Source organism: Lutra lutra, chromosome 3 (genome assembly GCF_902655055.1).
Source record: "Lutra lutra chromosome 3, mLutLut1.2, whole genome shotgun sequence".
Classification (NCBI taxonomy): Eukaryota; Metazoa; Chordata; class Mammalia; order Carnivora; family Mustelidae; genus Lutra; species Lutra lutra.
In genome coordinates this window covers 169,172,584-169,194,338 of record NC_062280.1, presented here as the reverse complement: position 1 = coordinate 169,194,338, position 21,755 = coordinate 169,172,584, and the positions used below count along the sequence as shown (strand labels likewise).

General features: G+C 40.6%; 1 protein-coding gene across 13 annotated transcripts in view; it reads right to left on the bottom strand.

Moving 5' to 3' along the window:
* LMO7 (LIM domain 7) overlaps positions 1 to 21,755 on the bottom strand; it is a 130,932-nt gene that overhangs the window by 87,731 nt on the left and 21,446 nt on the right. For 12 of the 13 annotated variants that reach the window (XM_047720144.1, XM_047720145.1, XM_047720143.1 and 9 more), the window contains exon 3: positions 9,586 to 9,692. Coding sequence is in view for 1 of the 13 variants with exons in the window: in XM_047720149.1 (XP_047576105.1) it covers positions 9,586 to 9,692; positions 9,826 to 9,831 (113 nt within the window). In the remaining 12 variants the exon portion in view is untranslated. Of the gene's footprint in view, positions 1 to 9,585; positions 9,693 to 9,825; positions 9,950 to 21,755 lie in introns of those variants that run through there. The other variant, XM_047720149.1, reaches the window with a different exon arrangement.

The following is a 21,755-nucleotide window of genomic DNA, read 5'->3' as shown; positions in this document are numbered from 1 at the left end:
TCAATTTAATATTTTTGATAGCAAGGCTCTTTTTAAAAACAAAAAAAAATCAAGTTATGTTATGGCAGAGTATTAACATAAAAGTATGCTTCCAGGTTTCTTCACTTTTCTCCCCTTGTGTACAAGTACATCTTGAAGTAAGCAGCAAGATTTTTGACCTTCCAAATAGTGACGATTGCTATTATATATATATATATTAGTGTCCAGGGTAAAAACCACAAATATTTTAGATAATATAAACAAGACTTTATGCTGTTAGTATAGTAGCCTTTTGATGGACAAAACAGATGGGAGATGCCCAAAAGAAGCAGCTAAGTTTTCTGTCTGGTGGATAACATGGCTGGAGTGTGCATTAGAGTTCCCTAAAGTTTATGAACACATTTCAGAAAAAATTCATAAGCCCTACAAAAGCATTTCAGAGAACAGTGTCTGATCTTGCCTACCCAAAGGATAACTTCCTCTCCTCATGGCCAAAAGGACAGACTTTTCATGGAAATGAAGGGGGGAAAATGGGATGATAAAAGTAAAACAATAAAGATTTGGATTTGTGTATAGACTAATTTTGGTTTTATGTCAGTTTTTGAAAATACGGGAGCAAAACTTTTTTAAAAGATGCAAATCAGGGGCGCCTGGATGGCTCAGTGGGTTAGGCCGCTGCCTTCGGCTCAGGTCATGATCTCAGAGTCCTGGGATCGAGCCCCACGTCGGGCTCTCTGCTCAGCGGGGAGCATGCTTCCTTCTCTCTCTCTGCCTGCCTCTCTGCCTGCTTGTGATCTTTCTGTCAAATAAATAAATAAAATCTTTAAAAAAAAAAAAAAGAGATGCAAATCAAACTAACATTTATAACTCAGGAAATGTACAAAAAGCTGAGTTCTCATAAAAAGTAATAGAATTGTTTTCCATCCCAGGGTGCCTGAGTGACTCAGTCAGTTAAGTGTATGACTCTTGATTTTAGCTCAGGTGATGATCTCAGGGTCATGAGACTGAGCCCCATGAGGGTTATAGAGCCTGCTTAAGATTGTCTCTCTCCCCCACCCCCCGTCCCATGCCCCACATCAACCCACTCATGCTCTCTATCTCCCAAAGGAAAAAAAAAAAAAAAAAAAAAAAAAAAACAAAGAATTGTTTTTCGCCCCTCATATACAGGAGCAAGAGCAAATAACTTAGCTATCTGTTTCTCTGGTTTCCAGCTTTGCTAGTCTAACAAAATAAATTGTAAAAAGTTGACTATACATAAAGGTCAGAAAAACATACCTGTTTTAATATCAGCTCCCAATCAAAAGAAAGGAAGGATTAAGTCTAAAAAGGCCTAAATTCTCATTTAAAAACTAAAACCTATAGTTAATTGTCACAATTTAAGGATCCAGGGACCACATTTTTTTCATCCATGTTCTTCTGCAGAGGACATGTATCTGCAGAGGTCAAGAAGGGAGAACCTAATTAATTAAATAATCACAATTATAATTCAACACCATTTATTGAGCACCACTGTATGCCAAACACTTAGCACTTTACATGCCTGATTTTGTAATCATTACATCTTTGTGAGGTAGGTGTAGCCCCCAAATGGGGTTACCTGCTAAGCTCCAAGATAGCAGCCATGACATCCGTCTTGTTCAGCGAGAAGCAAAGTTATCCCAGCGAGGAAAAATAACCTAAGGTCATTCAGCTACCCAGTGACAGAATGGGATGGGATTAAACCCATGTCAGGGGACACCTAAATCCTTGCTCTCATCCTAGATGCTTATCTGTTCATGACAACTGATGCACACTGACTGAACTTTTTGTTCCAACCTGAGGGAAAGTGAGAGAAATGCAGCCTGAAGAAATAGTTCAAATGAAATGTTAAGAAATTTTCCAGTTTCTGTATGCACATATTCTTTTTTTTTTTAAGATTTTATTTATTTGACAGACAGAGATCACAAGTAGGCGGAGAGGCAGGCAGAGAGAGAGAAGAGGAAGCAGGCTCCCTGCGGAGCAGAGAACTCGATGTGGGGCTCGATCCCAGGACCCTGGGATCATGACCTGAGCCGAAGGCAGAGGCTTTAACCCACTGAGCCACCCAGGCGCCCCTGTGTGCACATATTCTTCACATGGTTATCTTGCCATCAGTCAAAGTGATGTCAAAGTCATAGGTAACCTGTGACTTTTTTTTACTGGCTTTGGTGTTTAATGCTAGGCAAAGGGAAGAGGTACCAAGGCAGGTAGCTTGACTTTGGAAGGAATGAGGCTTTCTATGAACTTGTTGATAACATTTCATGAAGTACTTTTAGGACTCTCTAAGAAGTACCTCCAATATTGATCCCTGCTTTTATTTATTTTTTTTTTAAGATTTTATTTATTTATTTGACAGAGAGAGATCACAAGCAGGCAGAGAGGCAGGCAGAGAGACAGGAGGAAGCAGGCTCCTTGCTGAGCAGAGAGCCCGATGCGGGACTCGATCCCAGGACTCCGAGATCATGACCTGAGCCGAAGGCAGCGGCTTAACCCACTGAGCCACCCAGGCGCCCCTTGATCCCTGCTTTTAAAAATTTTTATTTCTTGCCCTTGAACTGCTACAAGCTATTCTTTTTTTGTTTGTTTGTTTCTTTTTTTTTTAGGGTTTTTTTTTAATTTTTTATTTTTTTTCAGCATAACAGTATTCATTATTTTTGCACCACACCCAGTGCTCCATGCAATCCGTGCCCTCTACAATACCCACCACCTGGTGCCCCCAACCTCCCACCCCCCACCCCTTCAAAATTCTCAGATCGTTTTTCAGAGTCCATAGTCCCTCATGGTTCACCTCCCCTTCCAATTTCCCTCAACTCCCTTCTCCTCTCCATCTCCTTGTGTCTTTCAAAGTAGTTGATGGAAGTCCTAATCTTTAGGCTAATGTGCAAATGATAATCACTAATATTTAATGGACATTTGAAGATGTTCTGAGCTTGCTTATATGAAGTTTTAGAAGAATTTTAATGTTTTCATATCATCACAAGACACTTCATTTTGTGAAATAGATCTAAATATATGCTTAAGACTTTGGGGTGGAAAATAAGTTGGTTCTATAGATAGTTAGAATAGCTTATAGAAAGGAGAGCAGCGGAATTCTACAAGCTATTCTAACTATCTATAGAACCAACTTATTTTCCACCCAAAAGGAATTCTACAAGCTATTCTAACTATCTATAGAACCAACTTATTTTCCACCCAAAAGTCTTAAGCATATATTTAGATCTATTTCACAAAATTAAGTGACTTGTGATGATATGAAAACATTAAAATTCTTCTAAAACTTCATATAAGCAAGCTCAGAACATCTTCAAATGTCCATTAAATATTAGTGATTATCATTTGCACAATAGCCTAAAGATTAGGACTTCCATCAACTACTTTGAAAGACACAAGGTCCAAAGTTCCCACTTTAGTGTACTACACATTGAGGTAAACACACATTCCTCTTTTAAATTGTATCCATTTTACAGTATGTTGAAATATGCCACATACTGTTCTGGAATGATAAGTGAAAGGCAATTAAAAACCAGGAGATCAACAGCTGCTTTGCCAGATCTGCCTTGTAATTTTGGAAAGAGAAGAAAACTTGACAAAGAAAAAAAAATTAAGTTTCCATTTTCAAAACCTGGCTTTAAAATGTCCAGGAGGTCAAAATAATCAGGGGTATTAAGGAGAGACGTGTTAGGATGAGCACTGGGTGTTATATGCAACTGATGAATCATTGAACACTATAACAAAAACTTATGATGCAGTATATGCTGGCTAACTGAAAAATTAAATAATTAATTTTCAAATAAATACTTAACACTTAGAGGTGTCAGAAACTAAGGAAAAAAGGGGATAATGTAATTGTTCCTGTCCTCAAATGGTCTCAAGTCTAGGCCAAAATTAGATGTTGATGAAAACAGAAGTGCTTTCGAAGCCCACATGAGAAATCAATGTCACCCCCCATTGGAAATGTTTTCCTGATTCAAAAGTTGAAAGGATTGTTCATCTCTATATACCCAGAGAAGCCTGTGCATTTTTCTCAAAACAATGTACTCTGTGAATTTATGGGGACATTTCCTTAATTCTAAAGGAAACCCCACTAAGGGCAGGCTCCCCAGTATTTTGACTGGTAAGAGTGGCTTCTGGGAACTGCACATTTAGTTGCTACAGAGAAAATGCCCAATCAGGGCTTGTTTGTGTTACATACAAGCCAATGACTTCTGACACCAAAACTTCCCCTTACTGAATTAAGTGCCATTTTCTCCTCTGGAGCTCCAGAAATACACGGAAGCACACACACACTGCACACAAATGCTTAGGTAAATCCTACCAGTATATGGTAAGAAACTCAGAGCAAAGCAATGCTTAACACCTCTAGTTACTGGTGAAGCTTTCAGTTTCAAAAGTGACTAACAGGGGCTACAGATATTATAATGTGTGTCATGTTAAAAGTTTGATGGATTCAACATATGCAGCCCTACAGGTCATAATCTGAAAGACAGAAGAATCTCTTCAACAAATGTTTGTCTCTTTGGTTTCACCCTTTGAAGGACCTTGTTACAAAACAAATACCAGCCGATCAAGGGAAGCAAATTCTATTTTTCTCTCATGAACAAACTCATGTCAACCTCTACGCAGATGAGCTGCCCAGGGAGACTCTTGAGCAATGGACACAGAAGATGTTCCTTTTGACTATAAAGACCCTGGGCCAGAAAAGCCTACCTCCTCAAGCCTCATTCAGCAAGCCGAGACCCAATCAGGCCCCCACAGCCTTGGGGACTGAAGTGGGTGTAGTGCTGAGGATAGAGAGTTGGCATTCAGAAACCTATTTCTCTATTCAAGAAGTTAGCTAAGAACTGGAAATGGAGAGAAACTAATCCTACATAAAACTTCAGTTATTTTATAGCTTGTCTCAACGTAAGACCTGCCTCCTATTCCACAACCTTTCTCTGCAACTACGCAGACTCTTCGATAATCTAACCCTGCAATTAAAGAACATTTGAAAACACGTCCACGCGTTTTTGCTGCTGGCCTTAAACACAGTCTTGGCAACACAAAAGAATGAATGCCCCCTTTCAGGAACTCCCTAACACCAGAGAATCGCTGAACGGGTTAGAGATGTGTGCAGTGCAAACTTCCTTTCTGTTTCATTCCCTTCTAATTCCTTGGTAGGAAGAGAACATTTTAAAATGGTAACATGAATTGACAGGTGGAAGTCACTGGGATCAAGTTACTGATCCAAGTTTAGATGTCATTATTTTAAAAAAAAGATTAAGATGTTGAGAAACTCATTTGAAGGGCATGGAAAAAAAAGTAAAAGCAGGTTTAAGTCAGAAAATGATGAAAATTACTTCAGAGTAGGTATATTTTTACTTACATGAATTAAAATCTTAAATAAATACTCACATACACATTCATATCCCAAACTCAGTTTGGCAGGCGGTTCGAGTTGCCATCTGGGAACCAGATTCCTGAGAAATGACTTTACAGTATTGCCACAAAATCAAGCATCCTTTTGAAGCTCCAGAGAACAGTTAAATCCCTAAAATATCACTTTGAGCCTCCTTTATTTTCATGAGAGAAATATGTTAACACTAATTATTTCCAACTACTGTTCCTTTGTCAACTAGTATGCGTAAAAAAAAAAAAAATCAATTTTTGTACCCTCCCTTTGAGAGACATCTTCTAAAAACCAAAACATTTTAAGTTACCATTTACACCTAAAATATCAGTAGCCTAAAGGGAAGCGTAATTCTATACTTGAAAATAATTTTTCTTCACATAACTGCACTAGCGTGCTCAAGACCGTGGCCATCCTGCAATTGTATTATGAACAGAATGCGTCTGAGGAAGTGCTAAAAACTGGCTTGGAATGATAAGGGGGTAGGAAGAAGAAACATGTTTACAATCTGTTCAAATTCTCAGCTTAAAAATTTCAATATATAATTCGTTAGAGCAATGGTTTAAATATGGGATGTTGTTTCAGAGCCAAGTTGCTAAAAATATAATTAAAACCTACTGTAGTCAACTCCGCCTTTCTGCCAACTTTGATTCCTCTAATAAAGGACAACCTCTGAATCACTCTGTCAAGTGGACTTCTACGACAAGCAATTGCTCGGTGCCACTGAGTGACCAGATGCCACCCCAAAGAGCATGACATTTGCTATGGGACTCTCCAGTGTGCTGTGGCATGATGTTGGGGTCACAGTGCTTCCTCTGCTAAAGCCTTCTGTAGAAAGTGTGCAAAGACAGCTCCGTAGGAGTCTCACCGCCTCTTCTCTGTGGATTGTGTTTCTGAGTTCAGGACGGATATTTAGGGAATGATTAATAATAATGATGCCGTTATTCACCGGTGCAGAAGCTAAATTTCACGGCCTTGGTAAGTGTCTTGACCAGGGCAAGTTCAACCTCAATCTACCGTAACTCACGAAGGCAAACTCACAGACTTGCTTTTCCTGTTGGGGGAAAGAACAGGTCAAGATGGATCCTACTCATTAAAGTCAGGAATGTCAAAATATAAGTATTAATGGATATTTGAGTCCATGCAGTCCCAAAATAAATGAATAATTCAAACATGCTTGAAAATGTTCAAACTACTTCCTACAAGAAGTAATAGTTAGAACATTTAGATCACATATTAATATGTATAATTATAGAAATAGAAGGAATACCCTAGTTCTGTTTGACCAGTGGAAAAGTTTTTATTGCAAAGTAAATTGCAAATCTGTAGTTGCTGGAAAATAAGTTTTTATAGTTAGGGTCTGGATTTTTTTAAATTAGTGAAGAGCAACAGCTCTCTAAATTGGTTGCCTCTGCTCCTGCCACTCATTCCTATCTCACAAAACTCTCCTGGGCTCTGTGTGCCACCGTGGTTTTTTTTTAGTCGCTGCCCTCTCACAAGAAATACCTCCCATTTGCCAGCATGGAGGCTTATTGACCGAACTCTATTTGCTTTCAGCATGTCATGCAAACACGCATGTTAAATCACACTCGCAGCACGTCTACGAACTGTTCAGGAAGCCTTACCAGACGAGCTCTGATAGAGCATTTAAAATAATTGAGTACTTTGCCCCATTTTTGCTAGTTTTAATGTATACAGATGAGCAAAAAAACACATTACTCACACTCAAGAGATAATGAACTTTCCTTTTTAAATGGTCAAACATACTAACACGGAAATACATAAATTATTATAACAGTATGAGCAAAAAGTTACATTTTAGCAGAATATAATGTCAGTCAGTAGCCTTCATTTCCACATGATTAACTTGCAGGCAGAGTGGAAATAAGGAATTTAAAGTCTAAGTCAGGGTTTCTCAACCTCAGCACCACTGATATTTGGGACTGAAAAATTCTTTGTTTGGGGGACTATCCTGTCCACTGACGGGTAGTTAGCAGCATTCCTGCCTCACGAGATGCTGACAGCACTCCCAGCCCAACTGTAGTGACAAAACTATCTCTCAACCTTCCCAAACGTCCACTGGGGGAACAAAACTGTTCCCAGTTGAAAACCACTGGTCTAACCAACACCAAGTCCTTTAATCTACAATAATGATAGGACAGGGTCTGACCTATAGAACTCCCTGCATTATATTAAGAAAACTAAAAACTAAGAAATACATGGATATTTAGTAACCAATAATTTGTTTCCCCATAAACTTGCTTCTTTTTATAAAACTGCTATCTCCGAGCAGAAGAGCTACGGCTTGCACAGGTATCGTGATCGTGAACGGGGGGGGGGGGGGTTGGTGGCGGCTGGGCTCCCGGCTTCTGTTGCGGTAGACCCAGGGTCAAGCCCTGTGCTCTCTGGTCCAAGAAGACAGAATTATGAGGGGAAATGTTCCTAAGCAGAGCCCAGGCTCTCAGGCATTTCTGCTAGTACTACCTAGGCACACCTTTATGAACCTGTGGTTTCCACTGAAACAAGTTGTTCTGCATACTTCCTACTACAGCTCTAACTATGTGACCTCCCAGTTTCAGTTTGTCAGTGATTTAATTTCCTTCGAGACTGAACCCAGGTACTGATTTTTTTTCCTAAACGCTTTAGACCCAACATCTCATGAAGCCAGCTCCAGCCAGGTTTTGTTCAGAGCATTTCTGGAATTAGAAGCCAACAAACATGTTTTGCCTAATCAGTAGCCTACTCAAACATCTGCTACAGAGTTTCAAAACCTTCTATGATTTGGGTGGGGGTGTGGGGATGTTTTCCTTATGTTGTCCTTGTTCATTAAGAATAAAGCACTTTCTAAGTGAAAACTTTATTTGCCCATCAGATAAGTCTCTAGAGAAGGCTGATCAGGAAAAATAAATCAAAGTCATCCATGCGGTTATTTTCATGGATATCAAGCATGATCTCACAATACTGCATAAGTAAACATGCCATTTTGGTGATGAAACTTAGGAACAAACTATCTTCCAATTAATCAGAAATGCAGACAGACCCATCCCTGCTAAGCACTTACCAAGGCTGTGTAATTTAGAAATGCTAATTCAACAGAACTAGAAGCATATAAGTTCAAAATGGCTTGATCGTTTAAAAATATGTACTGTTAGGCTTTGAAAATATGAATTTTATCTGGACTTTTAGCTTTTACTACTAAAAGACCATGCGTACTATGATACTTATAAAGAGGGTTACTTTTCTTTAAGAAAAATCATTGGCCATTTTTAAGATTTTACCATCAATTCTTAAATAGCTTTTAAAGCTATTACAATAGGATATCAACCATATAAACTAAATCTTTGTCTAAAATGGTAGAAACTAATTTTTCCATTTCTATTATTTCTACGGCTATAATAAGTTGTTTATATTCTCTCCTTTTAAAAAATGTTAATTAGCTTTAAAGGCCATGATAAGAGGTAGTCATTCCTACAAAATTAAATCATTTTCCTGTCACGATTATCTGGTAACACAAGTTTATTCTGACTCACTGAAAGCAAATTAGATTTATAGGGGGGAAAACAATCTCACAGGAGCTTAAAACCAGATTTCCTGAAACCATATACTCCTACATGACACCATTTTCCATCTAAAACACAACAGAAACACCTGCGCACGCTTTCACCCCCCACTTTCACTTTCTCATCTATACTATTAAAATAGTGAAAAACAGCTTATTTTTAGAAATCATCCACAATTGACAAGGTCATTAGCACTCCACGTTGGTGCCAGTCACCACTGCCTTCCAAATTACAAAAGAAAGTCTCTTTAACCACTGTCCCAGTCTCATTTTTGTTAGTCTTAATTCCAAATATATAAAGACCACATGTTTACTCTATAAACTGTAATATAACCTGTAAAGTCACTCTATAACATGTACCCTCACCATTAGCCACCAAACACTACCATGCTGGACAAACATTAAAATATAAACGACCATTTTAGTTAGTATAGAGATTTAAAATAACAACATGCCACGGTATCAATTACAGACAGCTTCACATTCACAATCCCTAAGCTATTTTTTAAATAATCAGTTTTGGAATGAGAACAGGGAAGACGGAGGAACGATTTTTCAGTAATCATAAAATCTCAGAAATTCTTTGCACTTCAGCCACAAGCCCTAAGCTGAAAAAAATGTGTAACAAACCAGTGAAACTTACCTGACAGTGACTCGGTTTGATAAATCCTGGAGATCCCCAGGATGGAAAAGCTGGGCTTCTTTCAATCCAATCTGTTCACAAGCTTTCAAAAAAACGTTTATATTATCCTGTGAAAAGAAGTGGAAAGTGATTGCTTAGCCGAGCTCTCTCTCAAACAAAGGGCACAAATTTTTATGATAGAACTTCTAGGCTTCAAAGTCCAATTATAGCCAGCAAAAAAGGAGGCAGCAAGACCAATGCATACATTTTTTAATCACATGGGCATGTGTAGCCTTTCAGTCTTGCAGAGCATAAACGGTAGTGCTAGCTTATGCCCGGGCATACGCTGTTCTGTGATCTTTGTGACTGGCACGTTAAACATTACCTGTTACAGGACAAGTGCCTAGCCACTGAGCAGTAATCTACACTTTGATGTCAGCTCTGCTCTGCAAACAAACGCCCTCTTCCCAGCTTTGCACGACAAGCCTCACCTCTCCTCTTTAAAAATAACTCCAGCTACTGACATTCACCCACCCAGAAACTGTTGGCAGGGAAGAATTAAGAGGAGGAACATTCTGTTTCTATGATTACAAATTGCAGAACGACTGTGGAGTACCACACCTGGAATCTGGGTTCAGCTGCCGAGCCGGCTCTTGATAGACAGGGAAACCATACTATAGGACCCAGGAGGAGCCGAACGTTCATTGGCCGAGTCACATAGTTTAGGTGTGGTACATTATTCACGCCCTGCACCTGCCTCAGGGACGGCCTCCAGAAAGAATGAAAATCTAGGCTGTCCTCCTAGCTAATTTCAAAAACACAAATCCCCCTTTCACAAACCAGTGCTTGCCCTTCCTGCCAACAGCTGCCCAGACACTGGCTACCTCAGACACACATTTGGTGAACAGACTCCGCTTGAGCTGCCCTCTTCTCCTTTAGGAGGTTGAGCTTGTGAAGGTTGCATGGGGACCACTGACCTTCTCTTTGTGAGGACTCTCGGGGAAGAGAATGGCCTGCTAGCATGCCAACACGCGTCCATGCACTGGCACACTGGCACCGCCACATCCTTGCCACATCCGTCATGAGAGAGGGCCTCCCTGAGACCTCACCTCCCTAGCGGCTGGCCGTGAGGAGCCAGAAGACAGCTGCCCCTCGGGGAAAGATGATGACTCTTGTCCCATCAGGAGAAGCTCATCCCCACGAGAAGAAGCAGGGAACGATAGAGGAGCGAAGTGGGAGGGAACAATAGAGGAGCAAAGATGAAGAGGCTAAATTCAACAGCACAGATTCTGGAGAGAGTGAGGGGGGTTAGGGAAAGGGTAAGCAAATGTATGGCAAGAGAAAAGCCATACTGACTACTAGACACTAAGGGACCTTCAAAACAAAGTGTGTGCCAAGATGAGAGGTTATCCTAGTGTACTATCAGTTAAAGGCAGCGTGAACTACCCAGCTAAAAGTTGAAATCCACAATTGTTTGATTATTTTCTCCCAAGATTTTATTTAAATTCATACATACAGTGTAGAACTGGTTTCAAGAGTAGAATTTAGTGATTCATCACTTATATACAACACCTAGTGCTCATCCCAAGTGCCCTCCTTAATGCCCACCACACATTTAGCCCATCCCCCCACACACCTTCCCTCCAACAACCGTCAGTTTGTTCTGTATAGTTAAGGGTCTCTTACCGTTTACCTTCCTCTCTGTTTTTATCTTATTCTTCTTCCCCTTCCCATATGTTCACCTGTTTATTTCTTCAGTTCCACGTGAGTGAAATCATATGATATTTGTCCTTCTCTGACTCATTTGACTTAGCATAATACACTCTAGTTCCATCCCTGTCACTGCGAATGGCAAGATTTCATTCTTTTGAAGGCCAAGTAATATTCCATTGTCTACCTCATCTTTTTTTTTTTTTTTATACCTCATCTTTTTTTATCCATTCATCAGTTGATGGACATTGGGGCTCTTCCCGTAATTTGTCCATTGTGGAATCCATGATTATTTTAAGTAAGAGGTTGAAGATTAAAAGAATTTGTAAGTCAAAAGTTGAACAACTCAATGGAAGGTATTCAATCTTAGTAGAAAAAAAGGGGAATAACATATTGGCAAAATTCCAGAATCAGCAAAAGTGATCATTTTGTTAAGCTCACATAATTTTTAAAACCTATACTATCTCATTACTCAATCATTCAAATTAACAGCTCTAAAACTGGCCTTCAAAGAAGCAGACAAGAACAAATGGCTTGGTGTCCTAGTACCTCAAACACTACAGGAAGAAAAGCACATTTCTAAAGAGGAAGAATAAACCATTAGAAATCGTCCCACAAAAAAAAAAAAAAAAAGGAAATAAGGAAGGAAGGAAGGAAAAAAGAAAAAAAAAGAAGTCTTCCCACAAATTCAATTTGGTCTGAATGTTTAAAATGTTATAAAACATTATGCCAAAGTTAAACTGAAAGTAAACCTATTGAATGAACAGCCAGAATGGTTCTACATGTGTTTTCTAAAGACATAATAGCATGTATCCAGTTGACAAGTATGTACCTATTGATAAGAATAAATAAAGCCACAAATGCCTCAAAACTCATCCACCTATTTAGAAAGAAACCACTTCAAATCTGAAGTGATTATAATTAATTGGAGACAATAAAAATAGATTATGATTAATTTCTAGTATTAAAGCCATTACATTAAAAAGCAATTTCTCTTAAAGAGCTCCATGATGATGAAAAGGAAGGGGGGAAAAACAGAAAAAAAAAGAAAAGAGGGGGAAAAAAGACAAAAAAAAAGAAAGAAAAGAGCTCAAGGATGCTCAGGTTTACAACAGACGAGCTTTACAAACACAGCCCCACGTGGCCTATGCAGCAAGAACAAGTTGTATTAAGATCACAATTGCCACATAAATCCTGCTTTCTGGACTTGAGCCTATTGGTAATTTATTTTTTGCAATTTCAAAAGACCTAGGCAGAGAATCGCCTAAGGGGAGACACAAAATTATAAAATTTTAATGTCTGTTGGAACATCATAAAGCCACACCCCACTCAACATATTAAAAGGGAAGCATTTAGTTTCATTAATGGGATCATTTTCACTTGAAACTAGCCAAGATAAAGTAAAAACAAAGGACAAACATGAAACATCTTCTCACTGGACTGTTTGCCAGGACCCCAAGTTAGCTCTGCCACTAGCCAACTGTGTGGCTTTGGAAACATTCATCAGCCTTTCAGGCCCCATTTTCCTCATATGTGAAATGAGTAGTTTCTGGATCTGCACCCCATTCCTTAGGGCATACAGCTCTGTGCAAGAGGAGGGAAGCCGGCCCCCCTTGACCCAACCCTCAAGACTTCATGTCAAAAGCCTGCACCCAACTTCTGCACTTCCTACTCAGTGAGAACCACAAGTGGCTTCACAAAAACAAAACAAAATGAGGGGCCCGGAAGATCTGCAACACTCCTTTCAGAGTCGTTTATCTACGACATGAATAAAAGCAGACACTAGTTAAACCGACAAGGCAGGATGACTTAAGATTTTCATAGTTTCCCCCAAACCCTCTCCAGCCCTTGGCCTTGAATCATTTACAAAGTAATCATGACAGGTGGAGCAATGAGGGTGAATTAGAGATGAGTGAGTGAGTCAGGAACACTATTTGCTCGCAACTGAGGAAAGATGAGGAATCCACAAAAATTTACCAATATTCCTAGGATTCCATTAGTCCCCTAGGGTACCTCTATTGATTATCTACCACTACAGAACTTGCAGCTTAAAACCATAGACATTTATGATTTCACAGTCTTTGAAGATCAGGAATTCGGGAGTAACCCAAGTTGGATGGCTCTGGTGTGGAGGTCTCCAAGCAGCTGTAGACATTAGGCCAGACTGCAATCACCTAGGACCTTCCTGGGGCTTCAAGGAGCCATGTCCAAGGTGGTGCACACAGAGCTGGCAAGTTGGGGCTGGTTATTGGCAGGAAGCCTGCATTCTTTACCAAACACACTTCTCTATGAGGCTGCCGAACAGAATGAATGATCCGAAAGCAAGTAAGATGGCAACTGTAGTGTCTCATGGCCTATCTTTCCAAGTCCTACATCCTTATTTCCTGAGTCTCCTGCTGGTGACATAGTGCAGCCCTATTCAATGTAGGGAGGACCACACAAGAACAGAAAGAGCAGGAGTGGGATCTCTGAGGACCAGGGACTCTGGTTCACTCTCTAGCCCCAATGATTTATGTCCCTTCCACATGCAAAATACATGAACCTTTCCCAAAGTCCTGGAAATGCTACCCCTTTGCAAGGTGAGCTCAAAGTTTGGAATCCCATCTGAACCAGATCCAGGTTTACACGCGGCTCCTCAAGTGCAGATCCTTGAGGATAGCCCTTGAACACAGCTCCTCTCAAGGTGAAAATCAGTAAACTAAAGTGACAAGTTACCCTTCCCCACACACCCAGATACAGTGGTGTAGGGTAACCTCTAGACATATTCTAGTTCAAAGTGTGGAGGAATTAAGGTACACAGGAGTCACTAACCCACAGAAACTCAGAAAGGCATAGACTGGAAGGTCCTTCATAGGATCCAAGGCCAGCAAACACCCCATAGATTTCCACTTCCTTCTCTGGACAGGTGATTCCACCTCACGATCACCTTTTACTTCCTTGCGAAGTAGCTTGTGTTTGCAGGTATGTAGCTCTTCCAATCCGCTTCCTCCCTGTGAAGGTTGGGGGAACTAAAGGTCTTTTCATTTGGTAATCCTCTGCCCTTTTCGCTCTACTTTTACAGTATTTGCTTCTGCAAATCCAATTCCCTCAATACTGTGATGAATCCTACTGTGCTTAAACACTTTAGAGAAAAGCCACACCCACAACTTCCCACCAGAGAAGCCTTCTCCATCTTGGTCTGCAGAGATGACAGACGGAAATCCGCTTTCTGCTCTTAGAAGCCCTACAGCTTGCCAGGACAGACTTCCAAGGTACTTCTTCGGATCTTTTCAAGATCTTAAAGGATTTCACAGCCTCACCCTCAGTTTCACCTTCCTTCAGACCTATTACAGAAGCCCTGAATAAGACCAAAATCCTAACCGATTCTGAAAAAGAGTAAAACGGTGCTCAGGGCTATAACCATAGAGGCAACAAGGGCCACACAGTCACCACCTTAAGCCAACAGCGCCGGAATGACGTAACCTGGAAGTGGGCCCCATCGCTGAACCAAACGTTCCTCAGGTGCTCACTCTGGCCTGTTACTCCCGGTAAGTTTCTATGCCTACTTCAAGCAAGAGTTTTTGATTAAAAAAGGGAGCACATCATCCAATTCCTCTGACCCTGGGCACACATGGGGTGCAGATTAATTAAGTCAAAGGCCAAGAGGCTTGGTGACCTCAATTCCTTTTCTATTTACAGTATAACACCAAAGCCCCTGTCTCCTGTCCCTAGAGTTAACAGTGACAAAAAGTTAGGAAGTATGTGCCAACAACCAAGAGGTTGTAACCACAGTTTGAGGCAGAGAAACCGAACCTAAATCTCTATGTTAGAGTAGCAATCCCCAGTGGGCCACATCGGAAGCAGCAGAGGGAGCACACAGTCACCCCGCAGGTGATGCTCACGACACAACTAGGAACAGCTGGCCCGGCCTCTTGGTCCTTGACGTGGGATCCACACACCATCAGCATCACCTGGGAGCCGGTTAGACATGCAGACTCAAGAGCTCCGCCCCGGACTGACTCAATCAGAATCCACATGCTAAGAAAATCCCAGGAGATTCGAATCTTCATAGACATCGTTTTGTGGCAAATAACAAAATAAGGAAAATATTTCCAACTAGGATTGATAGCAGTGTTTCTCCTTAGGAAGAGCAGCGATCACCTAGGGATTCCGGAGCTCATCATTAGGTCATCCCCAAAAGTACCCAAATTCCATTCCTATGATATACTCATTGGGACCATTCAGAATTATTTTAAAGCAACTGCCAAGCACGGAGTGACTACGATACACCCAAATGCGAATTTCTTTTTTTTTTTTTTTTTTTAAAGATTTTATTATTTATTTGACAGAGAGAGAGATCACAAGTAGGCAGAGAGGCAGGGAGAGAGAGAGAGGGGGAAGCAGACTCCCCACCAAGCGGAGAGCCAGATGCGGGGCTCGATCCCAGGACCCTGGGATCATGACCTGAGCCGAAGGCAGAGGATTTAACCCACTGAGCCACCCAGGCGCCCCCCAAATGCGAATTTCAATTAGGTAGTTTCTATGAAGGAAGTGGTGTGGTTGCAATTTTGATCAGTGGCTCGAGTTTTATTATTAGAGACATCATCTCCTTATGTGTGGCTTAGTGAATAAAGGGAAGCTGTGTTACTAACCCCTGCATGGGATAATTACAGTTTGTAGGAAAACACACAGACCCAACCTCAGTAGGTTATTTGTGAGATAAGTACACAGCACATTTTCCTTTGCTGCTTCTCTGCAAAGAGCCTCAGTCGTGTGCTGAGAAAAAAGAATTTGAGGACAAGGAGAGCAGTCAAGTTCCATCACATATGACGACAGGAGTAAGAACCCACTAGGAATGCTTAAAAGCAATTGTCAAGTGACACTGAGGGCCCAGGGGATTATACATGATAAATCACGGCATGCTTTTCTCCAGCACTGCTTGGCAGAGGAGGAGCAGGAACCATACCGAGAGGCAGAACCGAGCTCTGGCAAGTTAGGGCAGCGGAAGGTCAAAGGCATGAGGGCCATGCTCTGCTGAAGGGCTAGTTACTGAAATGTTCATCAACATGGGTTACAATTAACTTCACAGAAGCAGCAACAGGCTTTGTCGAACTGCAGCATGGATTAAGTATGATCTTCCATGGTGTTCGAATTAAACTTTATACATCAAAAATGAAGGAGTTCTAAAACCTGTCTACTCTGTTGGAAGGAAGGAAGGAAGGAAGGAAGGAGAAGGGAGGGAGGGGAAAGGGAAGGAAAGGGACACAAAATGCTGAAATAGAAGCTTAAGAAGTTCTGTCTGAGACCAGACTGGTGGTTGCCAAAGGTGGGTGGACAAAATGGGAATAAAAGAAAAAAAAAATGTTCTGTCCTCAAATTATCCATGCTCTCTGCTCCAAAGTAAAACAAATACATAGCTGCTTAAAGAAACATGTCATGATGATGCCAAAACACATTATACAAAGCAGTGAAGTACATTCAATGAAGGAGAACAAGATGGAGTATTAGCCTAGAGCGGGCTGGGAATCCGCACTCTGTTCAGCACGGCTGCTCCCACCTGCTTTCTGAGAGTCACTTCTACAGGTGACGTGTCTGGATCATCAGCCCTTCTTTTAGCTTTTCCAGCCCCAGGGACTCCTTGGTTTATGAGGCTGACTCACTTTTCATCATTTCTATGTCAAAAGAAAGTCCAAAGACTCCCTCGCTGTAATTGTAAAACACTGATCCTAAGTCTGCCTACTGAATGCGAACTACATTCTCGTCTTTCTCCCACAGGAGCCCTTAGGCACTTAGAAAGCTCTCCTGCCTCATACACGCCACACGTTGCCCCAGCCTCACATCTTCTCTTCAGATAGCCCCAGTTTCTCAACACCCCTTGACCCTCTGTGACACTTTTCAGTTCTCCTGTCGTCCCAACTGGCCCTCTGCTGAATAGCTGTTTTTCTCAAGTTCACATTCACGGAGTTCTTACTGTATGCCAGGCAGCATGCTGAGACCCTTTATGCAAATTATCTCCAATTCACAGTAAAATATCATACGAAGTATTTTTGTTCCCATTTTACACATGAAGGATCTGAGGCCTAAGAGGTATGTGACGAACCTGAGGTCATTCAAACCAAGCAGTTCAATCCCTGTGTCTGTGCTCTTAACCCCTATGTTCGTTTTCACCACGAGGGAAACAAATCCCCACTAGTCGGTGGCTGAAAACAAGACCAGTTTATTGTCTTACAGTTCTGGAGGTCAGAAGTCCAAAATCAGTCTCCCCAGGTTAAAATCAAGGCATTGTCAGGGCTCCATTTCCTCTGGAGGCTCTAGGAGAAAATCCATTTCTTTCATCTTTTCCATCTGCTAGAGGCTCCTTCCTCCACCCTCAAAGCCAGCAGCATAGGCCTGAGTCTGTCACACCACCACCCAACTAATTCTCGCTCTCTCTTCCACTTTTGAGGACCATCAGGATTATAATGGGCCCACCTGGATAATCCTGATCCACTCCTCATCTCAAAGTCAACGGATCTACACCTCAGTCGTCCCTGGAACCCAATGAGCTGCCACCACAACACACTGGCTGGTTCGCAGATTAGATCGTGGACATTATTGGGAGCCATTCCTCCTAGGACAACTGCCACACTTCCTCGAAGACAGTTTCCTGTTCGTTAGGTCCTCCCTTCTCAAGATGAAACACCTGTAACTCAAAAGAGGACTCCAGATGTGGTTAACTGTCCAAGTCACTAACAATGACTTGGATCACCAACGACAGCCCTCTTGGCAAATGACAGTAACACTGATTTTGAACGTTTACCGAGGAAATAGACATGTGATTGGCAGTTTCTAGGCTATAGCAAGTGGTCAGTAAATGGACCTTACTTCTCGTTACAGGCCACAGGTCCTTCACACTGTGGCATCCATCATACCATTGGCTAACTGAGACATACAATAGCAACAACCAGTTCACAATGACGTCACAGTTCACAGCAAGATGAACGATGAGTTTTAACGGGCCAGAAGGCTAGTGAAATTTGGAATAAAATAAGGTGGATGTGAAGAATCTGAAATGAAAGTCATGTGATTCTATTAAAGGAAGTTTCATGGATAAAGATATAAAATGCATGATTGAGTTTGCAGATAATATAAAACAGCTGGACCCTGGTGACTCTCGATCACTTTAAATTGCAGATTTTTATATGCAGTCCATTAACTATACCTTATTCTTCCAACGTCCACAAAGAGGACTACTTTTCCCATGTTTTTATTCCATCCTTTTTGTTTTAAATGAAAATAGTGCAAGTACAAAGTCCTAAGGCAAACTGCAGAAACTTCTCTCCATGTTTACATGGATTTCCATTTAGCTCCTTAAAATTGAGCATTTTTATTCAACTACTTAAGATTTCACCTACAGATATTACCTGGTCTATTTTTCTCTGTCTTGACTCTTACCAAGACCCCAACAGAAATTTTGCAGGAAAGGAGACATGTCTAAAAGGGAAAGGTTGGTAAAATGACTGAATAAACCATAAATGAAAAAAATGGGCATCACGTTGGGGAAATGACCAGAGAACAAGCAATGCAGAGACTCTCATCCTGTCCACGGGATGCCCCATCTAATGCTTGCTTTGTGGGAATGCAGGCTTGCTGTTGCCTGAGAATCCAGAGATGAGGATTTTATCTGAAATCTAAGGGTATGCAAATTTTGGCTCAAGTTTTAGAAATAAAAAAAACAGTGAAGTCAAACAAAATCCATCATGAGCCATTTTATGACCTCTAGCTGGTTGCCTGGTCTCTCCATGGGACCAGCCCAGGAATATGTCACTGTAAACATCTGTTTGCAGGGGACAAGGCTAGTTTCTAGTGTTTTCTTTCTTACAAATAATCACAAACCATCACTTTAATCATATTTTTCATGATGTTGTCAGGGAACAATATCTAAGACTGACATTGATCATTTTGACATTTATAAATCTGCAATCTTATGTAAACTGCCTCAATTTCCAGTTTTTCCCTTGATTCTTCCCTTCCCTTCACTGACCCTCTCGTTCCTTATTTATTATCTCAAGAAACTACTGATGCAAAGACCCTGGCTTCTCTGTCAACCCATGAGCAAGAGCTATATGGTCTTCCACCAGTTTCCTCCATTCCCAATATTGTCACCATCACCTCTTGCCTGAACTACTGTATTAGAGTTCTCTAGACAACAGAACAACAAGATACATATATCTATAGAAAGAGATTATTTTCCAGAAATTGACTCATATGGTTATGGAGGCTGAGCAGTCCCATGATCTGCCCATCTACAAGTTGGACACCCAGGAGAGCCAATGGTATACTTTCAGTCCATGTCCAAAATCCTGAGAACCAGCAGAGTCAATGAAATGTTCCATTTGAAAGTAAGTTCCAGTTTCAAAGCTGGCAAGCTCGAGACCCAAGAAAAGCCAGTGTTTTAGTCCAAGTCCAAAGGAAGGGAAAGGCCAATGTTCCAGTTCATGCAGTCAGGCAGCAGCAGTTTCCTCTGACTCACAGGAATATTAGACTTTTTGTTTTAGTCAGCCCTTCAACTGATTATATGAGGCCCATCCACATTAGGGAGAACAATCTGCTTTCCCCAAGCTACAGATTCAAATGTTCACCTCATCCAAAGACACCCTCACAGACGGATGCAGAATAATGTAAGAATGTCTAACCAATATCTGGACACTCCATAGTCAGTCAAGCCAGACAAAAATTAGTCATTACAACTACCAAAACTGTTCTGTAACTGGCCTTCCTGCTTCTCTTCTTGATTTCCTTCAGTCCATTGTTCACACAGCAGCTTGTGATTTTTTATTTTTACATTTTATTGGGGTATAATTCACATAGAAATCATAAGTTAAAGGGTACAATTCAATGATTTTTAGTATATTCACAGATACATAAATCCTTTACCACAGGCATCCAGTGATCCTAACAACAAATTAAACTGCTCTCAAAAGTCCCCAGTGGATTCTCATCATGCTGGGAGTAAAATGTGATCTACTCACCAAAGCCTGTGAAGCCTATACAACCTTCCTGGCCCACCCCTATCTGCCTCACTTAGATCCAGACCCACAGTCTTTTCCTGAACCAGCCTAATCCTGCCTTGATCTTCCCTCCCTTTTCCTTCTGTCTCGAAAAGTCCCATGATCCCCATATTTTCCCCCTCCTTCACACTTCATTCAGGTCCCTCACCAAATGTCAACTCTAGGAACAAGATATCACTGAGTCTTTTCTGAAACACTTCTCATACACTCACTCAATCACTCTCTACCCATTCACTTTATTTTTTCAGTATAATTATTGGCAACTGACAAGGTATTATATATTCTGCATGACAACTGTTAGTACCTTAGAGGTTATTATTGGGACCTATTGATTATGGTCCATTAGGGAGGAACTCTCTGTGCCTTATTTGTGGCTGTGTTCCAAGTTCCCAGAATAGTACTTGGTACATAGTAGGTGTTCAATAAATACTTTTAGGGAGGGAGAGAAAGTTGTGGGCTGAAGACCATCAAATGACGAATGTGCTCATACCAGTCTAACACCTGGGTTCTATTTCTTATTTAATCTCATTTGATGTTTCCAATGTCTACATTAACAAAAGGTCCCTAAAGAGAGATGTTCCAAGCATTTTAGTATCTTAATAAAACTATCATGTAAGATATAATCCTACTCTGAATCAATTTTTTCTTTGACTCTACAAGTTAATCATGTTGCTGCGTTAGGAATTCTAATTCATTAATGTTTTTTTTAAAAGGTTGCCCTCAAGGCTGACAGTTGGCATATGTTCAGCTTAGATTTAAAAACAAGTTTTGGAACTTTAGGGAAGTGCTCTTAAACTTGTGCCAATGCCATGACTAAGAAATTATGGCTCAAAATAAAACAGGAGTTTCCTGATGTATAGTGCTGCATCATTATGAGGGTACTGGAAACAACTTTACACATTGACACCAAGATTTGGGGTTTCCATTCTTAGTGATATGTATCTTTACTGCGAGTTAGAGAGAAGTAAGGACACAAACAGACTCTTGAGAAAATCACCTAAAATTTCTTTGTAAATAACTCAGTCATCATTGACTTATTTATCTGTCATTTATATGGAGGTATTAAGGCATTTGGATATTTAATATCTACTATTTGTTACCTAGAAAACAGACAATGCATAATGCCCATTCAGTTTTTTTTCTCGACTTAATTATTGGTTAACACCAAAGTATTTCAAAATACTAATGGTGATCCACAGAAATTCCAATGCAATATACACTGGAAAAAAATTAAAATACAACTGCAGAAAATATCATTTTTCAATGCATAAAGTGGCCTTATTTTTAGTAAATGGCTAGCTTTTATGCTATAATCTCTTCATAAGTGTAAAAATACATTAAATAATGGCAACACTAAAGTACTCTCCTGTTACTTCATTAAGAAGAGAAAGCACTCCATGTTTTTGTTATTGGTGTTCTGTTTTTAAAGAAAATAGATTGACAAACTAGAAA